This window comes from Falco cherrug, chromosome 6 (genome assembly GCF_023634085.1).
Source record: "Falco cherrug isolate bFalChe1 chromosome 6, bFalChe1.pri, whole genome shotgun sequence".
In the NCBI taxonomy this organism is placed as follows: Eukaryota; Metazoa; Chordata; class Aves; order Falconiformes; family Falconidae; genus Falco; species Falco cherrug.
In genome coordinates this window covers 49,079,497-49,091,957 of record NC_073702.1, presented here as the reverse complement: position 1 = coordinate 49,091,957, position 12,461 = coordinate 49,079,497, and the positions used below count along the sequence as shown (strand labels likewise).

General features: G+C 43.6%; 1 protein-coding gene across 2 annotated transcripts in view; it reads right to left on the bottom strand.

Moving 5' to 3' along the window:
* The window catches only part of SNX9 (sorting nexin 9), a 63,546-nt gene extending 54,393 nt beyond the window's left edge, over positions 1-9,153 (bottom strand). Inside the window, exon 1 of one of the 2 annotated variants that reach the window (XM_055713574.1) lies at positions 8,751-9,153. In XM_055713574.1, the coding sequence (XP_055569549.1) occupies positions 8,751-8,762 (12 nt within the window). In that variant the 5' untranslated portion in view covers positions 8,763-9,153. The remainder of the gene's footprint in view (positions 1-8,750) is intronic. The other variant, XM_055713573.1, reaches the window with a different exon arrangement.
* Positions 9,154-12,461: the final 3,308 nt, after the last annotated feature.

The following is a 12,461-nucleotide window of genomic DNA, read 5'->3' as shown; positions in this document are numbered from 1 at the left end:
GAAAACAAGTGCTTAATAGTATGTTACCTGAAGACAGCTGGGAAAATCTAAAATGCAGCAGAACAGATCCTCTACACTGAATTCTGCTGATTTCTCTGTTACTGGAGTAACCAGCATTAACCAATATAGTAATGTTTTGGGATCTCAGCCCTTTTATAAACACTACTTTATGAAAGCCCAGTAACTGAACCATTCCTAAGTTTAGTTTTATTTTGTGAAGACAAGTGAGGAAACTATTATACTAACATAAATGTATTACCATTTCATCAGATAAAGTTTCTTTACTATAAAAACAGGCAAAGTTCATGTTTTATGGGTTCTAATGTACCCAAGCCTACAGCTATTTTAGAGTTCTTCTGTCAACAGCGTAGACAAGTACAACACCCTGTACAGTTACAAACTGGGCACATTAAACAGTACCTCAAATAAGCAAAGCTCACTCACTTGGACCTGGCCAGAGAATACCCAGCACTTGAATGGACATTAGTCACCTACAATTTAATGCAATGTGCACACTAGCATTATTGCCCTATCCCACTTTAAGTAAACAGATCAATAAACAAACACCTGGACAGAAGAATTAAAAAAAAAAAAAGAGAAAGAGACAATGAGTGACAGAACTAGATTAAGTCATAAAACATTTAAAGTCTCTCCTTTACAAATCTGCATCTTCCATTATCTAGGAATTGATTTAAATGGGACACCACACAAACTTTTCTTGTACCAGCACCCTTTACAGTGACAGAAAGCATGAAAGAAATCAGGAAGTTTGAATTTCTACTTCCTTAGAAATTACTAGAAAATTTGGCAGCTTGACAGAATGCAACAGAGCTGTTGATACAATAATTACAATTCAACAAGCATACACAAACTTCCAAGAATATGGTTTATTTATTTGCAGCAAGGAAGATGCTTAATTTTGTACTCCATAAGCAACCATTTTCAGAAGACAAACACAGGGCTATTAAGGGAGGAAATTACAGTACTGGTGAAAGAACTGTGCTGTAACTAGGTAAGCACTAATTACATTATATCATCATGTGTTATTGCAATATTCAATTACTGAATTAAATCTTAAACACCCCACCCCCCCACCCCAAGAATTAATGCAGTGGAGGAAAACAAACATTTAAGCTTAATTCTCAGATCTGATGAAGTTGTAGGACAAAATGAAGTGCCTTATCAGTCATGACTTTAGGGCTGCAGAAAGCAGAGTTGTACAGGCTCTCCAGGGAATCCCAGGATTTAAACTGGAAATAGCAGGAACAATACATGTAATAGCCTTATATCAATAGTCTTTCTTTTGGAAACCACCCATATAATCATTGCAAAGAAAAAGAAATCCTCGTACGGAAGAAGCTATCCTAAGAGGATTTTTATAGTTGTTCTTGAAAATCAGCCATGTTGTTGTATCAGCCAGGAAAACAAACACTTTGCTTGAATTCATTTGAATCAAGAGAACAACTTATTTTTGCTCTGAACATTGAGAACTGCAGTCTCAGAAGGCTAGGAAAAGCCAAGCAAGTCCAAAACCTACTGTGTATAAACAAAGACACCATATGAATACACAACATAAAAGCACAACAGTTCCCTTGCCAAGGAGGAGCAGATGGCAACTCTGAGCAGAAGTCAGGAATAAAACAATAAGTCATAAGAAAACACCCAACCACCAGTTGTACACCAGTCCCACTTTCTACAAGAGTAGGGCTGAGTGATTTCACCTGGGCAAGTCCCGCTTGCAGAAACCCCAGGTCAGGCATGGCTGCCCATCCCCAGAAGCAGCTGTTCTGCCTGGACTCCCAAGGGACCCCTGTCAAGCTGCACTGCCTACCTTCCTACCACCTCCTCCTCCTTCCAGCCACCTATTTTGCACATTGGAAACCCCTCCTGTACAGCAGTTTCCTTTAAGGGGCAGCACCCAGTCAAAGAGTTGGTCTAAAATACAGGATGATGTGCAGAGTTTCTACTGACAAAAAAAAAAAAAAAAAAAAAGATTGTTCACGTACAGTCACTGGTTTGACTTTATCCGGCACACTTATTATGAGCACACACCCTCTTACTAGCAGTGCCCAGGATGGTTCACGTGCCCTTCATACCATGCTATGTCCCAAATGTCCCCTTGCAACTACACAACAGCTGGATCAGCCTGTGTATAAGGCAGCTCCCTACAAGAAGAGTTGTCCCTTGTGCCCTTCTCCTCTTACTGTGGGTCTCACAGAGGGCTATCTGTCAAAGTTAAATGATTCTGGTATTAATTGCCCTCACCACCACCATCTTTTTTTTATGGGGGTTACTTACCCACACAAAGCTCAGAGAAAGGCTGCTTTGGAAAAAACATTGAGGCTCAGAGTTTAAATTAAATTTTCCAGTAAGTAATACACATATTTTCTTCTCTTGAGTAGCATTTATATTTTTCTCATTGGACTACTACAAGACTGCTTTGTTTTTTTGAACTTTGTGTTACTTGGGAAGCTCCTTTCCAATCCTAAATTGCTGAGAAAGCAGGAATACAACTAAAGAAAGCAAAAGCACAAGCTCTGATTTTTGCCCCCTCAGAGAAGTATAAAGTTAATTTGAATGATCTTGTAATTGTGAAACATGCTTTGAATTAAACAGGTTTAGCTTTAAATGCTGAACATCGCAATAGTTATTTACTTTAAATAATTCCAGTTATCTAAATGTTGATCTGTCCTACTGCCCTGCTGCTTGAAAAAAAAAAAAAATATCACTCCCACTATTTTACACATTTTGTAATGTTTTGCAAGACTGCTTCCAACATCATCAATGTTGCAATTGCTTGTAAATTTAATACAGGAGGGAACCTGTATATTTACAACAAAGTTCTCACACCATTTTTCCTTTTGTAACCTCTGTAAACTCTGAAATTTACCAAATCTCCCAATCAAATAAGGAGGATTTTATAAACAAAAAGTGTGGATATTCAACAATTCATGAGCTTTTTCAAAACCTGAAAATCAGAGGTTCTAAAAGAGGAAAAGGAAAACCTTGAAAAAAATGGAATTAAGTCAATATTGTGTGTTGGGGTGGTTTTGGGGGTTTTTTTTGGTTGCTTTTTTTTGTTTGTTTTTTTACAAAGACACAGTTAACTGGAAAGACTTCTTGCAGAAATAACACCAATACATGGAGAAATTCTACCACAGTGAAAATCTGAATCATGGAATCTATATAACCAGATGAAGCTTATAACATCTGATACCAGACTTCCTTCTGTTTAGCTACTGTAATCATGTTTTGAAATGACAACCTTTGGTAATGAGTCTCAGATGACTCAATGCCTAGGTGCTTAAAATAACTTTGAAAAACTGAGTCAGAGGAATCATTAGCCAGCCATAGCATCACATAGAATCTCACCAGCTCTCCAGCTTCCCAGCATAGAAATGAGAAGCCTTGCACTAGCAACTGCTGCAATAACGCACTTACCACTGAACTTTTAAAAGATCTTAAGGTCAGACAAAGACAAAAAGCTGAAACCCTGTATCTTAGTAAAATAAGACTGTATCAGTTCTTGTGCTCACCCTAACATCCCGCTCCATCAATAGGTCAGGAATCTGTGGTAAATTTGTGTTACTAAATAGTTTCACCTTCTTTAGTCATCTTGTTGCCCTATAAAAAAACAAAACCAACTAACCAAACCAAAATAATCAAAGTCGTCCCAGGAAATATCTTCACATCTACTTAATTACAGCTTAAAAAAAAAAACCAAACAACTTTTCATATAATTAAGACCATAAAAATAAAAGTTATTACTTCACCTAATTAATTTTGTTCCATCACATCCTACATATATAAATCAACCATGATGTCCTTCTTTGTATTACATCTTGCTTTGCTGAATTTAAATAATGGAACATACTGAATGAAGTGATCTGCATAGTACAGGTTCATCCTACCTCACAGATGTATTAAGATTTATTAACTGAATATTCTCTTAGGATGAGATTTCCCAGGAAAGTCTACTTTGAAAGTTACAACAATACAGAAGGCAGACTTGCAGAACACAAAGTTTGGGTATTTTGGAGGATTTAGCACAGAAGGATGCTTCACCTCGCAGCTGCAAATCAGAACAAAGAATTATCTCTGCCTGATTCATAATGCAAACATACTAACAGCTTTGTGATGGCACAAAGGAAAGTATGAGACTTCTTTGGGGAGTCTTATACTAGTTACAGCAATAGAGAACCAAACAGAAAGATGAAAGGAAGGATACGCACTTAAGAAAAATTATTTGAAGTCTAATGTGTTGGGTTTTCCTACCTAAAATTTTCATACATAAATAACCATCTTCCCTTACCACAATTACAAGAACCATGCTGAATTCAACTATACCTGGTTAGTGACATTCACAAGAGATATTCCAACATGATTAGATGGACAACAAAGTCTTGAACAACACTTCCATGTTTTAGAAGTATTGCTAAGCTATACCTACTTTTTAAGAACAGAATATTCAGTCTAAGCTTTCATCTCAAGGGACTTCTTCCCACACAAAAGGGCCCAGTCCTACAAACAGAACCAAATAAATGAATTCTTAAAGTAGATAAACCATTGAACAATCAAGAACATGGTGGTAGAACTCAGTTGCCCCTAAAGTAACAAAGAAAAAATCTGTTGCTATTGACACAAAGAGGGGCCTAACCTCATTAAACTTATCAGTACCTTGCTTGTAATATACCCAGCTTGTAAAAGTAATGTCATCAACTTCAACAGTGTTACTCCTATAAACTTTCAACTTAAATTAAAACCACCACCACACCTTAGAGGCACACATTCGGAAGAACAGTCTTGACCATCACCATGGACATAACCTATCACCTTCTCTTAATATCATTACCTCCTCCTTAAGTTAGGACTTCAAAAGTGGCAAAACATCAGCCTTTTCAAAAAAAGGACTTGCCTACATTTTAAAAAAATAAATAACTCTAAAAATAGACTAAGGTAGGGAGCACATTATTTAAAAGCAGCATATCACTTCCTGGCATTTCTAGCTCTCCCTATTTATCGCAACTCAAAAACAAAAGGAAGGGCATGAGTAAAGCCGGGACTTGGCAAACTAGTGGGTAAAGAAAGGCAAAAGAAGTCAAGAAGGAACATACAGAGGAATGAGAATCATCTGTGGCTTTTGCCAGCAACTATCACTGAAACACATTCACAGTATTATATTTTCTTTGTGACTGTTTAATTTTTTAAGCTTTACTCTTTTAGGCTCAGGCACTTTTTGCCTTCTTTTGTAATGCAGTTAAAAACACGGAATTAGTAAGCTCAGCTGTTTCTGAAGGAAGCATCCAAAATAAAACATCTAGCTTAACGTACCAGTTCTTAAACACAGATATGAAATTGCCTACATCTGAAGTCAGGTTCAGTTCAATTACTGTAAAACTTTGCAGGTTAATATATCCTAAACAATCCTGTTGTTGTTGGTTTTATTTTTTTTCCCCCCATTTGCTTCAGTTTTTAGAGCACATGACCTTGAGCAAGCCTGTAGGGAATCACAAAATCTACTGCCAAATTACAGAAAGGATCTAGCCAACCAAAGAACTGCCACCAGAAGTCTCAGATCCTCCATTTCCCATTTATATTTCCACCCTTCACCATGAAGGTCAGTCTCCCCCTCCCACCTTTGCCACCACTCAACCTTTTGCACCAGCTCTGAACAAACTTGCAGCTACTGTACCTCCCTAGAACTGGAGAAAATGGCCCCACTGCAGTTAATCTTTTGCTATTTCAGCAACCTACAGTAGCTCAAAGACAGGCCTGGCAAGCGTTACAATCAGCTGCCGGGATGTACAAACAACGCAGGATGGGGAGCAAGGAAGGAGAAGGAGCAATGGTGGCTGCTAGCTCCGCTCACAGCATGGTCAGACAGAGCCTCCACAGAGCACTTAGAGCCTACAGCCACCCCTCACCTCTTTCAACAAAAGACTTCCTACCAAGTTGCCAGTTAACAAATATGCTAGGAAAGCATAGGTAAAGGCCTTTTTGCAAGAAGGTGGTAGTCCTTTCCTCTAAAAGTTTTTATTATTTCAATTTAGAAGGCCAGTGAGTTGAATGGTACAGACAAGAGCCAGCATATTACATGACTGTAGACCACCTCTTCATACTGGAAAACGCTAGGAGCTTAATTGCTGTGGTTCACCAAAGTGGGAGGCAAGAAAATTGGCCAGGGTTTACAAGCTAGCTGCTGAAGAAAGAAATACCCGTTCCCCCCCCCCCCCCCAGTAACCTAACACTCTGATAAAAGCACTTGTAAATCTTGTAGACAAAAGGATAAAACTGAAAAGAGAAGCTGGTCGAATTTAGATTAAAAATAAAGACACACCAACCAGCAAGACAGTTGATGGGTTAAAAAAAAAAAAAAAAAAAGAGAGATAGGCAGACTGAACTTTCCATCACTGAAAGCATTCAAATCAAGACCCGAGTTTTCACTCGGCCCTCCTTGGAAAACATATTCTAATTTAAACAGCAAAGTTATTCATGTGCCCATGCAGCACAGGCCAGGCCTGACTGTCAGTTGCCCCTACCAGCTACACACCATTAAAGTTTGAGAAATTCACACTGCACATGCCTAATTATAGTGTAGTTTTGTTAACGTTTGTTCACATACAATACAAATATTCTTTGCATATTCCTTTTAAAAGCAGGCTATCTTGGAAGGAACACAAGCAGAAGGTGAGAAGTTTATTTACAATTTAAAAAACCCAAAATTTACTTTCCAAGTGTAATGGCAACTGGTTAGTTGGCTAAGCTCCTAAAATCTGTTTCTTGAGCCAGTTACTCCCTTACACTGTTAAAAAAAATAACAAAAAAATCTTTACTATAGCTGACGTGCACAAGTTTAACAAATTAAAACGCAAAATGGGGCAGTTCCCAGAGAGGGACATATCTCCTGGGTCAAGCTCACAGAAGATAAAGTAAGCTTCTCTTGGTTATCAGCATATGAAAACAATAACAATAAAGTATCAAGTCTTTACTGACTATCACTTCTCAATTTTAACCTTCAAGTTAAAGTAAATCACCATAACTTGCAATGCGTAGAATGAAAAGAACTTACACCACCTGATTTCAAGCCAGTCCTGGTTAGGACTGTTAGAACTTACGCACCCTTCAGCCTGAGACCATGACTCAAAACAAATTATTTCAAGAACAGTAAAGTGAAAGTTTCCAAATATATGAATAAAATGGCTTCATCCGTTCAGCACAGAACACGGGATCCCATGAGGATCCTGCACCTCAAAGTGAGGAGAGAAACAGTAAACTGTTACCTGCTTGGCATACTCTGTATTATGTAGTAAAGGCATACACAGAATTTCTTCTTGCTACTTACTAATATGTAATCAACCTATTGTGATACACGCATCCCACAAACCAGTGGAAAGCACCAGTATTAAAACAGAGTCCATCAACAATATTCTAAAACCTCAACAGAACGTAAATTTCACTATATTAATACTTCTTAAACCGCCTAAGTAATTTTGAAGCCTAAACCAACTTCTCTGTGCTTCTGAAAAAGTTTACTAAGAGCGACCATCAGCTTACATGGCTACAGACACAGCAACTTATACATTAAATTTGATACATTCAAGATGCAGAACTGCTTCAGTCCTGAGAAGCACAGCACAGCCAGCGTCACCACACGAGAGCTGCCCCAGCAGAAGGAAGCTTTTAAACTGCTGGCCAAGGTTATGGAATCAGGTGACTCAAAGTATTACTTCGAATACCAAAAAAGACTTCTGTCATATTTGGGCAGCTTACAGATAACATTTACTGGTGGACGTCAACTCACACCTACAGAAGCAGCCATGCCTTCATCAGCCGATATAGTAAATAAATATTGTTAATTTAGAAAGAGACCAGTTTCCGACAGGACACGCTAATTTTGACTGTTGTGTTAATAGCAGATACTGTTGAAGAACTGAACAAAGTAATTTCACTTCCTGGTTTTCGGGTTCGGTTGTTTTTTTTTTCCAGTAAAATCAGACCCTACCATTAGCAAGTAGCACGCCACGGCCCCGGGCTCCCACAGGGACACGGCACGCCCGTCCCCTGGGTGCCACTCACGGGGGTCAGCGGGAGCGGCCCCCCCAGGACGGGGCGGCCGGGGGCGTGCGGCGGCCGGGACCCCGGTCCCCAGCGCCGCGGGGCAGCCGGGACGCCCGTCCCGTGGCAGGGCCCGCCGGCGGCCGAGGCCTCTCCCCAGCACCGCCGCGCTCCGCCGGCCAGCGCCGCTTCGCGGGGCACGGGGGGCGCGGGCAGGGACGCCCGGGCTGCGGGAGCGGCAGCCCTCGGCCTCCGGCGGCTTTTCGGCCCCAGAGTCGCTCCGGGCGAGCCGCGGGGCGGCAGGGCAGAAATAAAGCAGAGAGCAACTTTCCCCTCCTCCGGCGCTGGCGCTGCCCCGCCGAGCCCTCGGCGCCGCTCGGAAGGGCCGGGCGGCGGCGGCGAGGCCCGAGCGCAGCGCGGCGGGCGGCCCCCTCCTCCCCTCCCTCCTTCCCTCCCTCCTTCCCTCCCTCCCGCGGCCGGCGGCGAGGGGCAAGCCCCAGGGAGGGGACTGGCTCCCCCGACCCCCAAAACGCTGCCCGTCCTCCGCGGGGCTTCCCTCCCTCCTGCCCGCCACCAAGAGGGGGCTGCTGCCCGCCGAGCCCCTCCGCGGGGCCTGTTCGGCGACCGGGGGCTCGGCGCAGGGGGCGCCCCGGAGCCGCCTCACGACCCCCCGGGCCGCACCGGGGGCCGCTCACCTTGGTGGCCATGGCGCTGCCGGTGCGGGCTGGGCTGCCGGTCTCCCCTCCCGCCGCGGGCCGCGGCTGCTCGGTCGGTGTGTCCGGCCCGCCCGCCGCCGCTGGGCCGCGCAGGCGGCTCCTCCTCAGCGTCCCCCAGTCGCCGCTGCCGCCTGGGGGCCGTTGGGCGGCTCAGCAGGCAGCCCCGGCGCTGGGCAGGCGGGGGCTGATGTAGCCGCCCGGCCGTGCCCCCTCCCCACACACCCTGCACGCCCCCGCCGCGGCCGCCCCTTCCCTCGGCACGGCACGGCACGGCACGGCACGGCACCCGGCGGCGGTGGCGGGGCTGTTTGTCCCCAGCCTCTCCGTCAGGGCCGGGGGAGGGACCCGCGGCGCGGCGGGGAGCCCCGGGGGAGCCGCCCCGGTCGGTGCCCGGGGTGCGGGCAGGGGCCGGTGCGCCCCCGCGGCCGCCGGGCTGGGACCGCCCCCCCGCCCCAGCCCCGCTGCCTTCCGCGGCCTCGCTCGGTAGCCAGCGCCTGCCGACAAGTTCCCGCTGGCGTGGGAGCAAGGGCCCGCGGGACGCGGGGTGCCCCTCGCCTGCTTTAGAACGGGAATCTGGACGCCAGTGTGTGGCGAGGAAGGCAGCTCTTCTGGCCAGGCCCCTCTGCGGCTGTCGCATGTGCCATGTCCCTGACCCCTTTCAGCCGGGCCGTTACGACCACCAGGGAGCCGGTCAGGGTGGGTACGTTCCTGTTGGGTGCTCTACGGCCGCCTCATAAAAACTAACTGTGACCCCAACCGATTAACTTCAGACCCATCATTTCCAGCCTGCAGGAGGGACCTGATGGGAGGCTAAAACAAAAGGGATGGAAAAACCCAGTGGCAGGGGTAGTGCAAGGTACTGCACCGTTCAAAAAGTGCAGCTTCTCATCTACGTATGTAGACTTGGCTGGCTTGGAATCGGGAGGTGTTTCCATTCTGTAGAAGTAAATACACAGTGTAACCATCAGGGCTGCCAAGGAGAGCCCTAAGAGGCAGGTGGGCTGTTGGGAAGCTGCATAATTCTTTACATCTGCATTTCCTTGTCCATAGAAATCACAGGTTTCTCTTCTGCTATTGGTATAGTTTCTCAGTGAGACAGCTTTGTTAAAAGAGAAAAATATGTTCACAGTTCTTTTAAGCTGGAAAAAATTTTCCAGCTGGGACCAGTGACATAGTTTCTATGGAGAGTGAGGATGAGGAATGAGGAAGAAGCTGGTTGTTCAGGCACCACCATTTTTAGAGTGATTGAACTGATGAACTTCAGAAGTTTTCAAATGTCTACTGCAGTTTTAAAATGTTTCAGAATCCAATTAAATGCAATGTTTCCAACTTTTTATTCTTTATAAAAGCAGTAGCTAAAGGAAAACCTCCGTGTGTGGCCCACAACTGACCTTTTACAACACCACTGTTATGCTGAGGTATTGTATTAAGGTTCAGTTTTGCCATGTGGGCCCCTCCTAGGCTGGTATTTCATCCACTATAGCAGCAAAACCCTGCGAAGCTGCCTTTGTCTCTGTACTAAGGGACCCCGTTCTTCCACCTTCTTGCTAACAGTCTTCCCAACATTGTATGGTTTGACCCACTCATCTAATGAGCATCTTATAAAAAGGATAGAGGTGTGAAGTTAAGAGACCCAGCATTGCCTTGTTTAGCGATCCCCAACTGATAGGTGTGTGAAGCAAGCTTTATCCCTTCACCAGATGCTATGTTTTGCTGTGTGGTTTATAATAAATTTGTGGCTCTTGCATAAGCTCGAGTCTGTGTCATTCTTTACCTGTGGTCAGAACAACTGCCAGAAAAGCTTAGTCTACAGCTGGTAACCGGTATGCTCTAACAGAGCACTGCTTTCCATCTGGGGAATGAAGAACAAAGTCATGATTTATTCAGACCCTCTATGCTTAAAATCTCCAGCTTACAGTTTTCCACTGTGAGGTACTCCTAAAAATAAGCCTTGCTTGACAACTTTGAGGGATGAAGGAAACACTAACATTTCTTTCAGGGTGAGAGAATGTTACAGGAAGATTATTTTTAATGGGATCTTTCCAATACTATTTGCAATTAATTGCCATTAATTCTTGCGTTAGCAAACACATTCTTAGGAATCACTTTGGATGGCACATACATGTCTCTCTTACCTGCAAGCTTTATTACTGCTTGACAGAAAGCACCAAATACCAACAAATTGCTAATGAAACCACCTAAAATTTCCAAAATTTTCTAAATTAGTTGATTTTCTGCTACCAAGATGAGTCCAAGTTAATTACGACTAGATGTTTGCTTAGCATAAGACATGTAAGAAATCTTATTGACTTCAGTGGGGTTGTTTACATATTTAAGCATTTGGTAGGTTGAAAGTCAAGTGCTCTGTGTGGAGCTTACCAGCTTTCAAACGCAACTGGCTCATTATTCACTTTGCACTAAAGCCCCAACGTATGCTATAATAGTTAAATATCTCCACCCCAGAAAAAAACCAGTAACATAAGAAAATCCCTCACCTAGCACATAAGTGACATTGTTTTTAAAGATCTCTCTACAGATCTCCACTAAGCGTGTACTTTTGCAGCTAACTTGCCTGCAGTAGTTCCCAGGAACAACTGGTGCAGCAAAGTTCAGCAAGAAGTGATTTGTTGCAGAGCCTCATCAAATGAAAACCTCCTGCCAACAGTGCTATGCAAATTTTTTAATTAAAGACGGACTCTGAGAAAGGACATGGAGAACATTTGCCGAATACTGTGCTCCGCTGGGCAAGGCCTGCCTGTAGCTTCAAGATCATGGAAAGTCATTGACCTTGTACGTTCTGACTTATGCAAACGTGGTGGGGAATGATAAAGAAAAAAAAAGGTTATTCAGATAACCTTCAAGCTGAAAACCATCTGGAGAAAGAACTATGGTTTCTGTTTCTAAGCTACTGTCCTCAGGAGCTCCTTGAGGTAGTGCACCTTGGATTTCTCCCTGCTAGCCCGCTGTTCCCTTAGCATTACCTAGGTGATGCCCAGGAGTGACTCAGGTGGCCCCAAGGCATTTACCACAGCTGTGGAGGAATTTTGAGGAAAAATTATCTTCAGTAGCAACAACTTTGCAAATGGAGCAGTCTGTCAAATACATGTATTTCCAAAGTCTTTGCAGGAGGCATACTGAGAGTATATTGTCCTAGCTCTTTATTTTCAAAGGTGTTTTATAAAGTAAGAAGTGATTTTTTTTTCTTGATTGAGAGGCTATCAGTGTGGTGTGTACAATAACATCAGTTTCATACTAGATGCTTTTAGCTCAAGATTTCTAACTACATTAATCAGGAAAGCCTAACAATGACTAGAAAGTAATTACAAAAACATTTCAAGCTTTTCTTACTCCTTTTAATTATCATGTTTACCTTAATCACCCGATACACCTCTTGTTTTAAGAAGGGGTAGAGATTTCACATTTCCAAAGCCTTACAATTAATCATAGAATCACAGAATCATTTAGGTTGGAAAATACCTTTGAGATCATCAATTGCAACCATTAACCCAGGACTGCCAAGTCGATCAGTAAACCGTGTTGCTAAGCACTGCGAACTGTTCAGGCAATGTCTTAGTTTACAAATCAAAAATAGTAGTAGTGTGTTCTTCCCCTTTAGAAATCATATCCATACAGCTTCACGCACCTCTGCCCAAGAGGTTCTTTGGGTGTTGTGTTTCCTCTCAACTCGCC